At 46.6% G+C, this 18372-nt stretch overlaps 1 protein-coding gene and 1 long non-coding RNA gene across 3 annotated transcripts in view; one reads left to right on the top strand and one right to left on the bottom strand.

The window, feature by feature from the left end:
- HROB (homologous recombination factor with OB-fold) overlaps positions 1-18372 on the top strand; it is a 526210-nt gene that overhangs the window by 152390 nt on the left and 355448 nt on the right. For both annotated transcript variants that reach the window (XM_069634316.1, XM_069634315.1), the window contains 2 exons: positions 946-2247; positions 4041-4124. In XM_069634316.1, coding sequence (XP_069490417.1) covers positions 946-2247; positions 4041-4124 — 1386 coding nt within the window. The remainder of the gene's footprint in view (positions 1-945; positions 2248-4040; positions 4125-18372) is intronic.
- Positions 1-18372, bottom strand: part of LOC138521460 (uncharacterized) — a 212070-nt gene that overhangs the window by 100867 nt on the left and 92831 nt on the right. The window lies entirely within an intron of this gene.

Raw genomic sequence — 18372 nt, 5'->3', positions numbered from 1 at the left:
GAAGTTAGAGTACAAGAACATGGAATTTGGATTGTGATGGATATAATAAAGGGCTATCTGGTTCTGCTGAATCAAGGTGCACGCTACTAGCCTGCCATCAAAATACTATCCCTCCCTCATTTCTCCACCTATACAGCAAACCATTACTTACTGATGAGTCCATTTTCACTAGCCAACCGCTATTGGAGAATGCACGTTTTGAGGCATGATCAAGAGACACCAGCGAATGGGATGCCTCTGGTTTGGACACAGTCTTGCCCCAAAGGTTGATGGGTGTGTTTAACTGTTTCAGCTCAAATTAAGAGTTACATCCCCTCCTCTAGGAACAAGTTACTCTGCAGGCGGATTCTGCAACATTTTTGTCTCTAGATGTTTTTGACTACACAATTCCCATCATCTCTAGCCAGCACAGTCATTGGTGGGGGACCATGGTAGTTGAGATCCAAGTCATCTGGAGAGCTAATATGTGCAAACCCTCGCTGCAGAGGAATTGGTTTTATCCCGGTGAGCCCTTTGATGCTCGTCCCTATTGGTAGTATAGCTGTATTGGATCCTAAAACACCCAAGGAAGAGTGTTTACTACCCTGGCAGTGATCCCAATTATTTGGTAGATTGAGGGATGTTGAATGTCTGCCTGAATACAGAATTACCTGGTCAGAACAATAACTAAATACCACCCCAAGCGCCTTTCACCCCAAGCCAGAATTGTGTAATAGAACAGTGCCTATGCAATAAATAGGCTCCAAAGAACAGAAGCTACTATGTCCTTTACTAAGTTAAACGTCTATCTCCGTAATGTGGCAAACTATGTGTTAACCACTCAAAATGAACTAGGATTGCCCTTCATATAATAGTGTCATGTCTTTTCATTGCTGTAAGAAGCAAAACATCTATACTGTCAGTGCAATCCAACTAGCCGAAAGCTAAATTGATGTTTCATTTCAGGATTTCCTATCTGCTGTGGAGGATGCTGAGACCAGCTTCCCTGTCTGCACCCCCGCAAAGCCAAGATGCCTGAGGCCAATTTCTTCTAATGTGCAGTCGCCGAGCAGGACTAGGTCATGTCAGGAACCAAGAGAAGGAACAGGTAGCAATGGCAGGAACCTGTCTCCAATTTTGAGCTGCCAGACCGCTACCCGACTGTCATCTGGATTGACTGTCCCATCAAAGCCTACATCCTGCCTAAGACCCCTTTCTACAAGTCTGGGAAAACTACCGGCTACTTCCTGTATCGACTTTAGAAGTCCAAGAGAGTTGCTTACCTCTAGGAGTGGTATCTCTGGAGCATTAGCCAGTAACAGGAGCCCTCTTGGTGATGGTAAACTGCAGACACAGCGCTCTACATCTGGATTCGGATTTGTAAAGCAACTTTTGCCAGTGGAAGACTTGATTGATGATGGCCTTGATGATGATTTGTTTTTATCAGCCTGCACAGAGGTGGAACAGCCCGGTCTTGATTTGGACCCAAGCAAGAGAAGCCAGATTAGCCTGATGGCACCAAAAAGAAACTTGTTGGAGACCACAGAGAGAGAGCAAGACATCAGAGAAGAGCCCCTATGCAAGAGGTCCCGTGAGAATGGATATGGGGCTGCGCCTGAAAAAGGCCTCTGCTTGCAAGGTGTGGAGACCCAGAAGTCTGGCCCCACCTTGGTAAACCCACCCACTACTGGCTCTTGTTACATAAACACCAGTATGAGTTTGAGGCCAAGCTCTTTAAGTGAACAGCCCAGCTTGTGCCCTCCTGGGAAGTCTTGCTCTGTATTCACAGGTCAAAATGTGCGGCTGTGTAGCAACACTGAAAGGCCTCTTGAGGCAGTATCTGGTTATCAGGTAGCTATGTCTATGCCACTAGAGGTAGAAGCAAACAACAGCTGCTATCCATACCCTGCATCCTTCGGTTCCAAGAAATCTCCTCTTCCGCCCCATTTGGGAAGCCGGACTTCTGGACTACCAGTATCACCAGCACCTGCCGGTCATAGTTCAAGTGTATCAAATAGTGCCTTTCGTCAGGGTGCAAGACACCCTCAAGCTGCATGTGCCTTGTTGACTTCCTTTGCATCCCCTGTGTCATCCTTGAGGGTTCCTTCTGGGCAATCTCCTAATTCTAGTACTCTTCATCCGGTTATGACAAATCACTTGTTGCAGCTTGTGACTGCAGCCAATCAGACTCCACAGGCAGCCTCAAAGTGTTCATTGCGAGCAAAAAGTCGGCGGTTTCCTGGACCAGCAGGTGTTCTGCCACAACAGGTAAAATTGTTAATGTTAATTTCTGTCTACATTATTAACACTGGGGTTTAGTCTGTTTCTAAACACACTTCATTTTGACACACTAAGACATCTGAATATACAATGATTTTCTAAATTGAATACAATTGAGTAGGGAGATTGGGATTACAATTTTGGTTGTGCTTAGATACACATTTATCAGCGTGGCATATGTAACGTCTGTTCTGTTCTCTCATCGACATGTAGGAACCTATAGCATGGTTTTTCAAAAATGTGAACCCTAATGGTGTCGGGAGTAGGTGAGGTGGTGCCACCTGGTGGAGCCAGAGCAATCAATACAACATTTTAACCAACTTAGTAATGTTGAGAAATGGCAGGTGCAGGAAGACAGCACTGTTTAACTGGTGTACTGAAATAAATTAGGTTACATCACTGAAAACTATGAGAAACTTTGATCTAGGAGATCACTGAGAAAGGAGCAACTGGTAATCCAGTAGACTAAATGTTATGCTTGTGGAGTTAAGAATGAGGAAAGGACAGCTTTTAATTAATAGAGGTTGAAGACAAGCTATGAAGCCACACCCAACCCTTTTGCCAGTTTGCCTTCTACTAGGTCATACAGTTAGCAAAGGCCCAATGGGCGTCGAATGAAAAGATTGACCAGCTACGCTTGATGCCGAATTCAGGTGTGAAGTCTGCTGCTGGCTCAAGCTTGTACCTAATTCTGTTCAACGTCACTAGGTTGTGAGGCTGTTTTGTGGGTTCCGTTTGCCTGAAGACCGTTCTAGAATGCTAATGGGTCTTGGGGATGTTGGTCAGACATGTAACTTTCTTACCTCTCCTAATTTCTGTGGATGGTCTCACGTGGTGTGGCTGTGGAGCTGCATGTACGGGTTCCAGAATCTATTTGTTGTTGGTCTTGCTACCCCACGCCCTAATCCTGATGTTTGCACAGTGATGAAGGGCATTTGTCTAGCACCAGACATTCTCGTTAGAGAGGGGTCATGGGGCTGTATCCTCTGGTTACCTTGCTGACTTTAGATTTGTGTTTATTAATCCTCTTCACTGGCAGAGGGTTGTGCTGTGCACACATCACCAGCTGTTGTCCTTGATGCACCTCCAGCTTATTCCCTTGTGATCAGACAGGAGTGGGCTCTCCCCTGTTGGATTTTTGTGTGCACTCGCACCATACATAGCAGTTATGTCTTTGATAAGTGTGCTGGATCAGCTTCTTTCAAGGTGCTCTCAGAAAGGCTAGGGAAAGGACAAGAACACAGTTGATTGTTGGTAAAATTAGAGTTTCTTATGGATATTTGGGTTGAAATGTATGGAATCCTTAATCCGCTCCTGGAGGCGTAGATTTGTAGGGCTGCATGTCCTTTTGCTAAGTGGTTGCACCATTTTGTAGAGAAATTGGAGAAAACTAATGGAGCTGATCTCCTGGTGTTGTAAATCATAATGAGGCAGACTATCTGTTTCCGATGCATTTGACATCTTATTCTAACATACCTGGTCAATGACATCTATCGGATTTTCTTCCATTTGCGTCCGAGGTCTTAGTTAAATTATCTGTGTAGAAGAGAAGAAATATTGTATTTATCCATGGTGGGGGTCTCGTTAAGACATTTTATCTGTGGGGGCAATGAAACAAGCTGGTTCCAATCACACACTAAAGTACTAAAGCAGCAGGTTAGTGGCACCTGTTAGAAATCTAATTTCATTTTGTCCTGCTCCAAATGCAATACAGTGGTGTTACATATAACTCTATCTGCTTATTAGACTTTCACTTGGACTCCTCTTTTCTCCCTCTGCAGCTCATTGGGAAGAACCTTGAGGAGATTTTGGTGTCTACGCCACATACGCCAACTCACGGGGCAATGGCCAGGATGCACAAGCAAGTATGCAGGCTTTTTGTTTTGTTGGGGGTGCAGGAGCATTCTGCAGAATTGGCCCTGTAGACAGATTCTGAGAGGCCAACCTATTCTGGAGAAAAGGAAAGAGGACTAATGTCTAGTCAAACTGTATCAAGGTAGTGTGACTGAGCAGCTGGTCTTCGATGTAGGAAAGTGTGGGGGGTGAAGGGTTCAGTTAAAAAAAAAAACGCACACACACACCCTTAATAATGCAAGTTAGGCAGAATGTGTAAAAATTCAATAATCATAATTGGGCCTGGACACAATCTTATCAACGAGAATCACAGGTAAGTAAACTACTGAACATTCCCTATTTACATCCACCTTGAGGAGCTCTTGGTAAAGAGCACCGGCACTTTATTTTTCATGCAGTTAGATCAGAATATAGAACGCAGTAATTGTAGTAAAGCAGGTGAAGGAAACAAAAGTAAGTGAACCCTTTAGAAATCAGTACTTCAGAGTAGAAAAATACAGCACACTGGCTTGTAAAAAATAAGACTCTGTACTTAAAAAGTAATTCCTTCCATGCTAAAGGAGAGGGTGGGCTAATGCCCTAAAAGTCACAAATTCCAAATGTAGGCCTTTGGTGGGAGTAAGGAGTCTTTTATAAAGGCAGAACAAGTGTTGGCAAAGTCAACATGTTGGGAAGTTAGTTTATCATGTAGTGAAGAACCAAGCAAACAGTCCTTTTTAAGGGTTCTCTCCCAAGCCCTTAGGGGGACCCTGGAGGAGGGTGGTGATCCTTGGCGAGAACTCCACCGATCACGACAAAGCAAGGGCGCGGTAGGGTTAGGGCTTTGCCCTCGTCAAACTCTATGGAAGGAGGAGAGCAGTAGAAACAGGTATGTATCCTCATCCCCTGTACTCTGATTTTGTCAGAAACCACCTCTGCTGGGCCCACTTATTACTACTTTTGGATGCGGTCCAGAGGTCAAAGGTGCAGATGTCATTTTCAGCGTCTGGATTTGGGTCCAGCAAGTTGGCGGTTCTGTGCTCTGGTGAGATGGTTCTTGAGACTGAACAGCTGTATGATTTTGACACAGCGACAAGGAGATCACCACAATGCTGATGACCGCAGGGGACTTGTAGGATATGATGCAGGAGGGAGACAGCAGAGAACGCTGCAATCAAGTGGCATAAGATAAACCTTGGGATCAATACAAAGAAGCAGGTACTGCAAGGCTCCTCTTCATGCTGGAGAATTTCCAAGTGCAGGGAAAGGTCTCTTGTCTCACCAGTTGACTCTCAAGTCTGAGCTCAGGATGGTGACTGGTGCAATGAGGCAGCCCTGGTCTGTCCACAGCGTGGGCCCGGGACACTTAACACTGCTTCCAAGAGCAGGATCCCAGAGCAGGGTTATTCCCACCGGTAAGACCTTCAGGAGATCGGGCAAAGGAGTAGGGCTTTGCAGGGACTAAGGTGGAGACAGGCCTGGTTGGATGCACAGGTCTTTGGCAGGATGCTCCTCTTCTAAGAGGTCTGGACTCCAATGATGTTCTGCAGGAGTCCAACTAGTTTCCTAAATTTGAACTTGAGTTTCCTGCTAGGACCCCAGTAGCAAGGATCTGCAAGTTCAAACTGGCAGGGTGCTGTCCAATTGCCTCCAGCCACCACCTCTGCCCAGCAACAAATACAATTTGTCAAGGATGTGGACTGGGACCACACAGTCCATGCCGCCATATCCGGACACAAACACAATCACTGCTTTGCCAGGGAATGCATGGCTTGCCAAATGATATGATGTGGCATTTATAACGTGCCTGTACACAAGTGTTTCTAGTCGCAACAAGACAAGGAGGGGGAAACCGAGGATGACAAAATAACAATCTTACTAGGCCTTGTCATTCTGATCATGCAATTGCAGGGAAGAGGGAAGGGGAGACTTGCAGGGGGGAGCGGAAGGGGGAAGTGCAGTTAACTCACAAGTGCAGCCAGCGGGTGGATCATAAGTGCAGAGAGAAGGGACTGTAGGGTTGCAGATACAGACCCTTAAGTGCTGGGGAGCCCAGAGGCAGTGAAAGAGCAACTGGACATGCAGGAGCCTGGGCCCGAGTCCAGATTGTGAGCAGGTGGCCAGTCCGCGGAGCAGTCAGGTGCATCAACATGGGAGAGGAAGAGAGCAAGCCAAAGAGAAAAGGAAGCTCTTGGGTTGCTTCCGGAATCGGAGGTGGTTCTGCTCAAGTTTGAGAGAGGCAGAGATGCTGTTCTAGAGGGAGGCCCCAGCCGAGGAGATGGATCTGCCCCCAGCTCTCTGCTTGGAGAAGCGTCTGACCCACAGAGAGTTGGAGGTGGAGGAGCAGAGAGCTCAAGAAGGAGGATGTTTTGGAAGAGAAAGTTGGAGGTGGAGCGGTCCCAGGACCCAGAAAGCCTTGTGGATGATGCAGAGGATCCTGAAGTTGATCCTTGCAGCCACGGGGAGCCATTGAAGAGATTTCAGAGCTGGAGACATACGATCCCTGGGCTTGAGGCCAAGGACAAGTCTTGAAGTCCTGTTCTGGATAAGTTGTAAAGGTCGAAGAGTAGAGGCAGGAAGATTTAAAAAGGTATATATGGCACATCTCACCCTGAGAAGGCAGGAAGAACCCCAACAGACAAGATGGCCAAATGACATAGGGAAATCTCTTCTAAATCCAATTGTTACCTCTGACGAATTTGTAAATTGCCTTCTATTTTAAAGTAGGCTTAGACTCCTGTTTGCTCAATAATTACCAGGTGTGCTTAAATCTGCTTACTTCTCCTCAATTCTGCCTTCATTGTTGCACATGTAGTACTTGGGAACTTAATCTGCCAGGTTCCTTAGGGCTCTCAAACCTGTCCGCCTCGGTGCGTTAGACAGGCCGTTTTTTTGCTGGTTTATGCCGGGCGAATGCAACTTAGCTGCACACCGTGCGCCCAACACTGACTACACTTCAGGTATTCTACAAATCTTTCCCATGAAGAATATTTTGGATCACAAACTTTTCTCCAACTACTTGAGGGACTGTGCAACTGTACCAGGGGTACCAAAATGCATGACTTGGAGCCTTATTGCATTGAACATGCCGGTATATTAGAATGCTATCATGCTTCCAATGACCCTCCCTCTAACTCGCCACCCCTACCACCCAGCAGCTCAATCCCCTTGCAAGCTATGTAAAATGCAGGTTCTATGTTCATTCATTGCCGTTTTTTTCTGCTGCACTTTTTGCAGACATTTTTTGGTGGAAAACAATCTTTGCATTTTTTTTTATTGTTGTTGTGGTGGGCTATTATTGATTCCCTATACCCCACCCCACCCTACCCCCTATATGCCCCCTCCCCCCATATTTTTTCAAAGATTCTTCTCGGCAAACAGATTTTGGTAAAAATTGCTGCTAGAAATTAAACGTTTGATGAATGAACATCGTACCATCCACTGATGCTGGTTTAGACATAGAGGGGTTACTCTCCATGGATTCCGAGCCAGCCACTTTAGCTATCACCGATACCATACCGGCAGGCAGGCTCTGATATTACTACTTGCATAGCCCTCCAGGAAACCACCCTTACCGATTATATCGAAGTACAGGCCAAGAACCCAGGGGACCAAATATAATCTATGCAAAATGCATTACCTTTTACGGACTCTGGCCTAGACACAGAGGGGCCACTACTAATGGACCCGGAGTTATCCACTCCAGCTGCAACAGATACTATACCTGCAGGCACTAACGCTATCCGCAGTACAATCCCCCATGGCTCTCCTCTGAGCATTTATTTATTGAATAGTCGTGCCTTTGTTCAGCATGGTGTAGAAGTAGATCACCTAGTCACATCAAACCTAGATATTCTCGCGGGAACTGGCTCAGCAAAACAACGCCAACAGCAGCCACACCAGCCTTCCCATCAAACTACCACATTTTTAAAGCTGATTGTATGGGTCAGGGAGAGGCAGGGGGTATCTCTTCTCATCAAGAAACATCTGGACTGCCATACCATCAATCACGTAAGCCCAGAGGGCTGTGAAAGTCTTCTGATAAGTCAAAATAAACTCCCAACATATCGATGAGTGTCCTGACACTGTACAGGCCGCATAAAGACATGCCCTTATTTGAGGAACAATTTCTCAGCCTTCTTAATAGTTTCACCAAGCCCAAGCCACCTGTGATTGTACTAGTTGATTTTACCCTATGGGCAGAAAATGAACAAGACAGGCAAGCCACATCATTGTTAGCTGCACTGGATACCAGTGGCTATAGTCAGTGCACCCACCTGTGCAGGAGGACACACATTGGATTGGGTCTTGTCAAAACATCTGCACATGGCAGGTGTTGCATCGCCCTGCCGATTGTCCGATCACTTCATGGTTAATACTATAATGTACCCACCAGCAGCACCAACTAGGATGAATAAACTGCCCAGAATGTTTTTTTTGAAAAAGCAGTAACTTCAAGAATGTTACTCCATTTTTAAATGTTATGCCCTACTGACATCCAAGCTGCTCCCACTTGACTCTTTCAACGACTCCACCGACTTGGTATAGAGGCTCTTGCCCCAGAAAAAACAAGAGGATAAAGACGAAAATAGTAAGAAATCATGATATGATGATAACATCATCCAAATAAGATGCAAGAAAAGAGCACTGGAAAAGAATTGGCTAAATCCAAGAATTTTAACACAAGAATTACCAATGCTAGATCTAGAAAAGCTTTTAAACATTTTCAGGATCAGCAACTCTGTGTCATTGGTGCAAATGATGCTAATTATATGCCCCACACCTTTCCCCAGTCCTCCCAATGATCATCTAACCCCTAAATTTGAACTTGGGAAATTTACTAAATCTGAAATACACAAGATAATATCAAATGTGAAACCTACATCTTGCCTGGGCGATATGTCCTGTTGACATCCTTAAAGGATCCCTGGACTCTCTGGTCCCATGGATCACCAGACTAGTTAACCTCTCATTCAGGAATGTGTCAGTCCCATCCCTATTCAAGGAGACTTGGATTACGTCTTGACTGAAAGAGTAAACTGGATCCAGTTGTGGCTAACATCTATTGAGCCATAACACATGTGCCATCTGTGCTTAAAATCTGGACAGAATGGCATATGTACAACTACATGGATTCATAGAGAATAACAACATCCTATGTTCCCAACAATTGCGTTTCAGAGCCAGGCATGGGACCGAAACCGCTCTGTTTGATCTTAAGTCGAACTTGACAAGCATACTGGAAGGAGGTGACCCCGCCTTGCTGATGCTGTTAAATCATTCAGCAGCCTTTCATCTTGTCGACCACACCCTCCCGGTGAATAGACTAAAGGGCTTGGCCTGTTGCTCTGCCATGGCTGCACAATGTATCACCTCCTTCTTGGGACCGCGCACCTCTAGAGTGGCAACAGAGAATGGCAAATCTATACCAACCATCACCACTTGTGCAGTGCTGCAGGGATCCTGTGGTTGCCCCAATCCTGTTTAACATCTATATTAGGGCACTGTTCGACCTCTTAGACTGCCTGGGTGTCCAATATACCAACTACGCTGGCGCCACCTAGGTTGTCTTCGAATTGCCTGGCAATTACACACTGGATTCTGAGGCCTCGAATGTGGTGCATAATGCCATCAAACTCTGGGTGGCCTCAAACTCCCCGGCACTCAACAAGGATAAAACCGCGCTCCTCATTGTTACCTCAGGGCATCGACTAAAGAAAATGGACTAAAGAAAATGCACACTGCTTATGAAAACTTTAGCAACGCAGGCAGTAGGATCATGGTAGCCCAATGCGTAAAGAGTCTGGGTGTTCACTTGGATGCAGAACTATCCATGAAATCCCAGGTCTCTCACATTTCGAGCCTCTTGTGGTTAAGTCATTAAGCTCCTGAACCAAATCATCCAAAGTGGCGCTGTTCATGCCATATACTGTCTTTCCAAACAAGATCATATTACGACCTCCTGAAGGGCCTTGCACTGGCTTCCGTTCAAGCATAGGATCACATATAAGCTTCTGTCACTATCCTACAAATGCTGGTCCTCCACAGCCCCTCAATATCTCACAGACCGACTGACATTGAAGTCAGTCAAGCCGGATCCCGCGTTCCAGTGATAATTACAAAATGGTGCAACCACGGAATTAAAAAGATTGGTCCAAACGTATCTGTTTAATCTCAAACCAGGTTAAGTGAACCCGATCTCCTCACCCTGCACCCCCACCCGCTGCTCTGACCCACTGATCTTCTCTGTGCAGTCTGCATCTTGATTGTTATTTGTGCCCTCTGAGGCCCATGGCCATGTGGCATATTACGCAAAATAAATTATAATAATAAAATCGCATGGCACAGGCATTTTAGAGCAAATGGTTTTCAAATTATCATTCAAATGGATTGTGTACTCCACGTATTCCTCATCTTTGATAGTCGATATCCAGCTTCAGCTGCTTCAGAATTTCTTTTTCGGCAGAAGGCGCTGTGCGTCGACCCAATGTCCTTCTATGGTCTCCGTCTCGAGGGTGGTGTCATAGAAGGCATATATAGCATGCGCATCGCCCGTTGGCATCAGTTAAATTTTTCAGCGAATGCTATCGCTTCGAGAAATACTGCGTGCTTCATTACTTCATACGCAAGTATGTCTTCTTCATTGATGGACTAGCCCGAAGACCGTGTTCAAGAAGTGTTGATATTGTGAATCGAAAATGTTGTTGATCGATCCACACCGTGTGTCTATGGTGTCTCAGGGTGGAGCATAAGACCTCGGCCTGCTCCAAGTGCCAGTCGATGACCGGAAAGGCCCTAAAGGAGCAAAAGGGGAAATTGCGGTAGGTCAAAACCCCAAATCATGTACCCCGACCAAAAAACCTTCGACCAACAAGCCGAGAAGCGACTCTCCTCTGAGGAAGAAAGTTAAAAGGTCGAGATCGAAAAGTGTCTCGCACCACTCCTCATCGTTGTCGAAGAAGTCCAAAAAGGGGCACCGTAGGTTGCCTTCTTCGACTTCATCATCGGACACTGCCCCACAAAAAGAATCCTCTCCTGCCGAATGGGAAGCATTAAGAGCCGAAATGCAGAAAATATTTGAAAAGCAGAAACCCACGGCAAGCCATGCTGCTCCTACTGTGCCTTCCAGAGAAGCCGGTAAGGAACGGGCTCAACCTAAATCCTGCACGCCCTCGAGCTTGGGACAAAGGCCTGATCCTCATCGAGAGCCGTCGAGGCCTCGATACGATGACATGTCATCGAAAGGATTCATCGAGCCGTAAACATTGGATGGTGTCATTGGACCTTCAGGATGCTTATTTTCATGTGCTGATCCATCTCGAGCACAGGAAATACCTGAGGTTCGTAATTGGTGGTTCTCATTATTAATTTTGAGCTCTTCCATTTAGGCTAACCTCTGCCCGAGGGTTTTCACCAAACTGATGGTGGCAGTGAGTCTCAGGAGAGGGGGATTCATGTCTGGTTGATCAGGGTGCGTTCTCCCCAAACAAGTCCTGCCTCATCTCAGCGTAACCTGTCGCTCCCTCCATAGACGTGGCTTCTCCCTCAATTACAAGAAGTCCCACATGACACTTTCTCAAATGCTCCAGTTCATCGGAGCTGTAATGAATACATCCTTGGGAAAGAGCTCGCCACCCGAGGTGAGGGCTCAAGACATTCTGCAGATGGTCTTCAAATTTCAAAGTACCCAGCGCCTTTGATCTTTTTGAGGTTGCTCAGCCTGATGGCATCCTGCATTTTTCTTGTACCAGAGGCCTGCGTGAGAATGAGATCCTTTCAATGGGCTCTTGGAACTCAATGCTCCCAGTTCTCAGGAAAGATGTCAGACCTACTTCAGTTTCCAAGCAGGGTCGCACAGGATCTTCTGTGGTGGACCTGCGATGACAACATTCTAAAGGGAGAACTCTTTTGGCAACCATGGCCAGAGATAACAGTAGTGACGGATGACTCACGGTTTGGGGAGCCCACACCAACAATCTGACAGTGAGCGGCCGTTGGTCTTCATTGAAGTCCAAACTACATATCAATCTTTGGAGCTGAGGGCAATCGGACTAGCGCTGAAGGCCTTGCTGCCCTCTATGCGGGGGAAGAATGTCCTGATAATGTCGGACAGCATAGTGGCCATGTACTACCTCAACAAAAGAGGAGGTGTAGGGTCACTACCACTGTGCAGAGAGGCAACGCAGCTCTGGTACTTTGCAATTCAATTCTTTATCGGAAGTTCACCGGAGAAGAGAACACAGCGGCGGATGCTCTGAGCAGGCAGAGCAGTCTCCCACGAGTGGGAACTAGCTCAGGAAGTCCGTCAAGAGATCTTCACTCTTTGGGGAACCCCCTTAAGTGGCTCTGTTCGCAACCAATGTCAACCAGAAGTGCAAACTGTACTGCTCCTGGGAATTTCCCCCAAGAGGAACTCTAGGAGACACGTTCGCAGTGGACTGGGAGTTTCCACTCCTGTACCCGTTTCCTCCAGTCCCTGTCATTCTTCACATGATCAGGAGGTTGAGAAAGAAATGCATGATTCTAGTTGGCCAGGAGGATGTGGTTCCCGGACCTTCGGGACATGCTTATCTGCTCTCCAATATGTCTTTCACTAAGAAATGACCTTCTCATCAGAAACGAGGGTCAGGTTATCCACCCAGAGGTCAAAAACTCAGCCTTCACGCATGATTTCTGAGAGGCTGTGAGACGAGGATTGGGACCTCCCGGATGACGTAATGGAGATTTTGCTTTCAGCCAGAAGGCCAGCAACAAAGTCTTTGTACCGTTGCCGTTGGAACACATTGTGCAACTTGTGCAGAGACAAGAATTTCGACCCTTTTCTGTGCAAAACACATGAGGTGTTAACCTTTCGACTATCCTTAGCTAATCTGGGGCTCCAGGTTGGAACTATTAAGGGCTATTTGACACTACTATCCATCTTTAAGCGCTCATGTGAAGAAGGTTCATATTTCAAGATTCCACTGGTGATTCTCCCCCCCCCACCCCCATCTCCTTTCTAGGTTCCAATTTGGGATCTTAATCTGGTACTAAAATTTCTAATGTGTGCACCCTTTGAACCTTTACACTTATGTCCATGTCCATTAAGGTTAACTTTTAAAACCATTCTCTTGGTAGCTCTAATTTCAGCCCGTAGAGTGAGTGAATTGCAGGAATTTTCATCCAATCTACCCTTTACTATCTTCCATAAGGATAGGGTTGTTCTGAGGGTTAAGCCTTCTTTCATATCCAAAATCATTTCTGATTTTCAGGTTGGGCAGAACATTGTTTTACCTTCTTTCTATCCCCCACTTCATCCTGGTAAGGAGGAGGAGAGATTACACAGGTTGTACCTTCGTAGAGCTCTGAGCTTTTATTTATCTAAACTGTCAAAACTTTGCATTGATGATCGTCCCACATCTTTTCTATTTTCCTCCATACTTTTGGAATGTCTGCCCCAACTGGGATAGGACCGGAGCATTGTGCACAGTGAAATTATATCATTTTGAATGGCAAATCTGTGGCACGCTGTGTACCCTCATTTGGCCCTGCCCACATTAGACCTGGTTTTGCCCACAGGACCTTGTTTCAGGGGAGGTGTGGCTGCATACATTTTCTCCACACCAGCAACTTTTAATAGCCCTTTTGTCAATTGTTTCTTTAACTGACACTTGGGGATAACTTCCATCCTCCTGCCTTATGTCTATGAACTAGGGTTTTTAGGAGTGTAACTCCGGTGCATGCCGTTTGGCTTGTAGGCCTTTCCTTATACTTTTTTTTTTTTAGAGTGTCTGGGCTTCAGCAGTCACTGGGAGCTTTCTTGTTGAAGGTTGGGGAGTTGGATAAGTTAGTATGAAAAAGCCTTGAGAGCATTTATCGCAGCTGGTCCTGCAGGGCTCAATGGGAAGCTGTCCTGTACAAGGTTCCTTTTGCTCGCCAGAGTTAGTGGGTCACAGTCCGGTTTTTCAGTGTTCCAGTAGATGCTGCATAGCTGATCTCCTTGTCCTCAAGCAAGTTATCTCTCTTGGTGCTTCAGGATCAAATCTGATCATTCAACCAAGTGCTGGATCACATTTGCAATTTATATTCCTAAATGGGGTTTAAAGAAGAAAGTACTCTATTGCTCAAATTTGAGTCCCCACCACCTTTTTATTGCTAGTCCTTTATTTTGCCTTGACTATTTGTCCCTGGTGAGTACCATCCATGTCTCATTGTGTGTGACAAAAATTACTATTGCTCATCAGGAGTACAGGGATGAGTTGTGGATACAATTCCTGCTCAGCCCCACACTACAACGAAACCAACGTTGATCCCAGTCAAAAAGGTGAAACTAGCACAGCCCGATTGGTATAGCTCCTTCACTTCTTTAAGGTAGCATGGGCCGAGGGCAGCCTGTACTCTTCTGGACGGATGGGAGCTAGCACAGAAGCCATCCATAGAACAATAATGTGTTACCAATTTAAAAGAATGTCCTACCAAGGTTCTATAAAAATAGGATGCCTAAAAATAAACTAAAAATTCCAACGCATTAATATAAAAAACTATAACCCATCCCGTAAAAGAATATTTGGACAATGCAGATTTACTTTTGAAAGGGGCACTATGAAGACCGGGGGTGCACGGGCAGTTCTTTCAGTAGCAATGTCAGTTCACTGCAGATGCCTTTGCTTTAAGTAGTACAGAGTGGGGTCTTGAATCACTAGATCCCTTTGAAGGCACGCCATCAGGTCAGAGCCACTTCAAATATCTTTAAATGCTTATTCTTCAGCTCAACAGCATAACACCAGGATTCTGGATGCTTTCGATGGGTCGAGTCACTGTCTAGACGTTTCAAGTGGGTTATTCGCAGGCATTTAGACAGTTGAATTAGCTTGGGATGGTCCAGTGATGCAGTGCGTCCTCGAATGCTGATCGGCTCAAATCAAGTGAAGAAATCAGCGAGGTGATGGATCGAGTTGGCTTGAAGAATTCCAATGATGCAATGAAGTTCTTCAGTGGCGATCGCCTCAATCCCTGCAGTGCAGACGGGCAATGGTTCAAATCAGTGGATCAAAGAGCGGTGAGTATCAAAGGAAGATCTAGGTGCTTTTCACGACTTCAAAAGCAACTTGAAGCAGTCGGGCCGGCCCAAACAGATTGAAGCTGAAAAACCGGTTCCATCGCTGTTTCTGTACTTCAAGGTGCTGGGGAACACTGTGCCAGGCCTCTATGCACTTTGCAGTCAAGAATGTCTTGGGAAGCACTTGAGGAGGTTCCTGGGTACCAGTGGTTTCAGCTGCAGTAAGCCTTTTCCAGCCAGCAGACCACCTGGGATGGTAAAGGAAGGATATTTTTCCCTTTTTGGAGCCATTGTCTTCACATCTGTGTCGGAGCGTTTTTGGTCCAGCTGTACTCTGGAAAAAAATATGGATGTAATTCTTCTTCAGATGTCCAAAGATAAAACTGAGAGGGTCAACTGGCCCACTTAAATAGGCACCTTCTACAGCTGATTGATTCCATTCTCGTCAGAATCCTCTACTCAGTGATGTCATATGGAGCATGCTTGCATTGCGAGAGGTGTGATTTTGGAGCCCTCAGAATTACCACGGTTGTGGAACCATTCTCCTATTTGGAGTTCTCTTCTCAGCCACTCTACTCCGCCCCATTCCTCTGCCTGCATTAAAGCAACTTTTTTTTGGAAATTGAGCTTTATTTATTTAACAAGAAAATACAAACCGCAGTGCATTTTACCATTAGTTATCAACATGAATGAACAACCTTGCAGCTAGGCCAAACCTACATTGGACCTTGATTCATCGAGAAGGTGCGTAAGAAACTCCATATCAGATATGGCGTGGACACTTGCCAACTGGTCCCTCTCCGTGGGCAGTCCTTCCCTCTTCGAAAATTGGGCCAGACAGTTTCTGCCCGCTACCTCCAAGACACGTACCATATGCCCAACGTCCTCGTCCATCAACCCCAACCGGGGCAGCCAAGGGGAGACCTCTCTCTGGATCCCGTCATTTCCTTTGATCCAGGTCAAAACGTCCTTCCAGTGTGACTGGACTCGTGGGCACCCCACCACATATGGCAAAGGTCACCCCCCACACCCCCTTTGATGGCATTTCCAACACCTGGTTTCCACATACCCCCTGTTCATTTTGGCAAGTGTTGCTGGCGAGTGCTCCCAACTATGGTGCAGCTTTGTGGCCTGGATCCGTTACTGCAAGGATATTGTAAACTGGAACACCTGCCTGCACATACAAGTCCATAGATTATTCCCCTTCCAGGTCCCACCCCACTTAGCTCTAGCCAGCAGGAGATCCCTCAACTCTGCCAGTAGGATAGCTCTGTATAGTCTCGCTATTAGCCCCTTGGATCACGCTCTGTCTATCCGCAGCCGCTCAAAGTCTGTCAACCCTCTACGTAAGTTGTCCCCCCATTTACGGTTTGTCAGCACCCCCTCCAATCTAAAGACAGAGAGCTTGCCAGAGAAAATTGGGCGGAAAATACACTTTTTTTGGTAACGGGGGGGCCGACTCCAGAGGGTGTTTGTTCCGTTACTCCTCTAACTTCTCCAGAGAACCTAAGTTCCCCTCTACCCACATTTGGCCCCCTCTGCACAGGCCTTCCTCATACCAGGATTGGAATTGTGTTGGCTCAGTTATTCCGTCCCTCACCGGGATGGCCCATGTACAACTAAGATGTGACAGCCACGTTGAAATCCAGCATATGCCGCTTCTCTCCCTCCAAAGGGACCATAGGACCTGCAGAACAGGGTGCTGAAGTACTCTCCTAGGGATCCTGAACCTCGGGACCCAGAGCCACTTCTCCAGCGGGACGCGGCCAGGACTGCGTCATCCATGCTAACGCATTGCTTGGTAGTGCGAGGGTCCAGGTGGTCGACGAATATGCGGAGCTGTGCTGCCCTGTAGTAGGTCTTGAGATCGGGGAAGCCAACCCCCTGCCCCTCCGCAATCCTATGCTTTTGTCCACCCACAGGAATTTCATGAGCCCCATCTTCACCTCCTACAGGAAAGCTGGAGGAATCGCCATCGGGAGCAGTTGAAAGGGGAATATAAATGCCGGTTGCATCACCATCTTGATGCAATTCAGACGGGCCATCCACTATAGAGCCAGTCGTGACCACCTGTACATATCACTCTGCAGCACCGCTCAAAGCGGCTGGTAGTTACTCAAAAAAAATCCCTATAGTCCTGCATTACCTCTATCCCCAAGTATCTGAATCCCCTGTCCTGTGTCCAGAAGGGCTGGGTCTCTATACAATCCCTATTGGCGGTATGCACCCCTCCAGCTAAGAAAGCCACTGATTTCTCTATGTTGCTCTTAAAGCCAGAGACCTCGCTGTACTGCGCTAGACTCTCTAACAAACGCGGCACTGATGGCACAAGGTTGGTAATATAGAGTAGGGGATCATCAGCGAATAGACTTGAGTTTGTATTCCCTCCACCCTAACCCCTGAGATTCCCACATTTTGCCACATTTTGGCACACCCCAGTATCTTACGGCTCCATTACCACACGTACAGAAGAGGGGAGAGCAGGCACCCCTGTCTTGTGTCCCTTGTGAAACCCACCCACATGTGGCCCATCCCTATCGCCAATAGAACCCCACCAAGGAAGGCACAACCAACCCTTTTCGGCTTTGAGGGCAAGAAGCAATGCACCCTTCCTCTCTACACCCGTGGCCTTGAATGTTTAGAGTCTTGCACATGTTGTCGGAACCATGCCTCTGAACGATGAACCCAGTTTGGTCGGGATGGACCAGGCCAGGTAGACATGGCTCGAGCTGAGATGAAAGTATCCTGGCAAATAATTTAGCACCTGCGTTCAACAGGGAGATGGACCTTTACGAAGAGCAATCTGTGTGGTCCTTTGAAGAACTGAACTTCTCCCTGCCCCCGGACACCCTGGAATCAGTGCCCATCTGCCAGGGAAGGCAAAGGCAGGTCTGATCTAGATGAAATAGTGTCCCAGACAGTGAATACACAGGATATCTTGATAGAAATGTCAATTCTAACCAAAAAAATGTCCCTAGGATGTTTTGGCCAATATAAATGTGGACTCACCGAGACAACCATGCCATAACTAGACCTGGTTTATGCTTAAATTTGTCATCTATCACCAGGCTCTGGGAACCCACAATTATTTAATTTGCAGAACTGCCCACGGTTCCTGGCTATTGGACTTTTGTTTCCAATAGCTGCAGCAGGACTGCACATTTTGCCAAACCGTGGAGAGGTGTGAGTAGATGGGCATAGCAGATGTACATGCGTGCACTGCACATTTTATCATGAAGCAT

This window comes from Ambystoma mexicanum, chromosome 13 (assembly GCF_040938575.1).
Source record: "Ambystoma mexicanum isolate Mex_15411 chromosome 13, UKY_AmexF1_1, whole genome shotgun sequence".
NCBI classification, from domain to species: domain Eukaryota; kingdom Metazoa; phylum Chordata; class Amphibia; order Caudata; family Ambystomatidae; genus Ambystoma; species Ambystoma mexicanum.
Note: the sequence above shows the minus strand (reverse complement) of the source record. Positions and strands in the feature narration are given on the sequence as shown.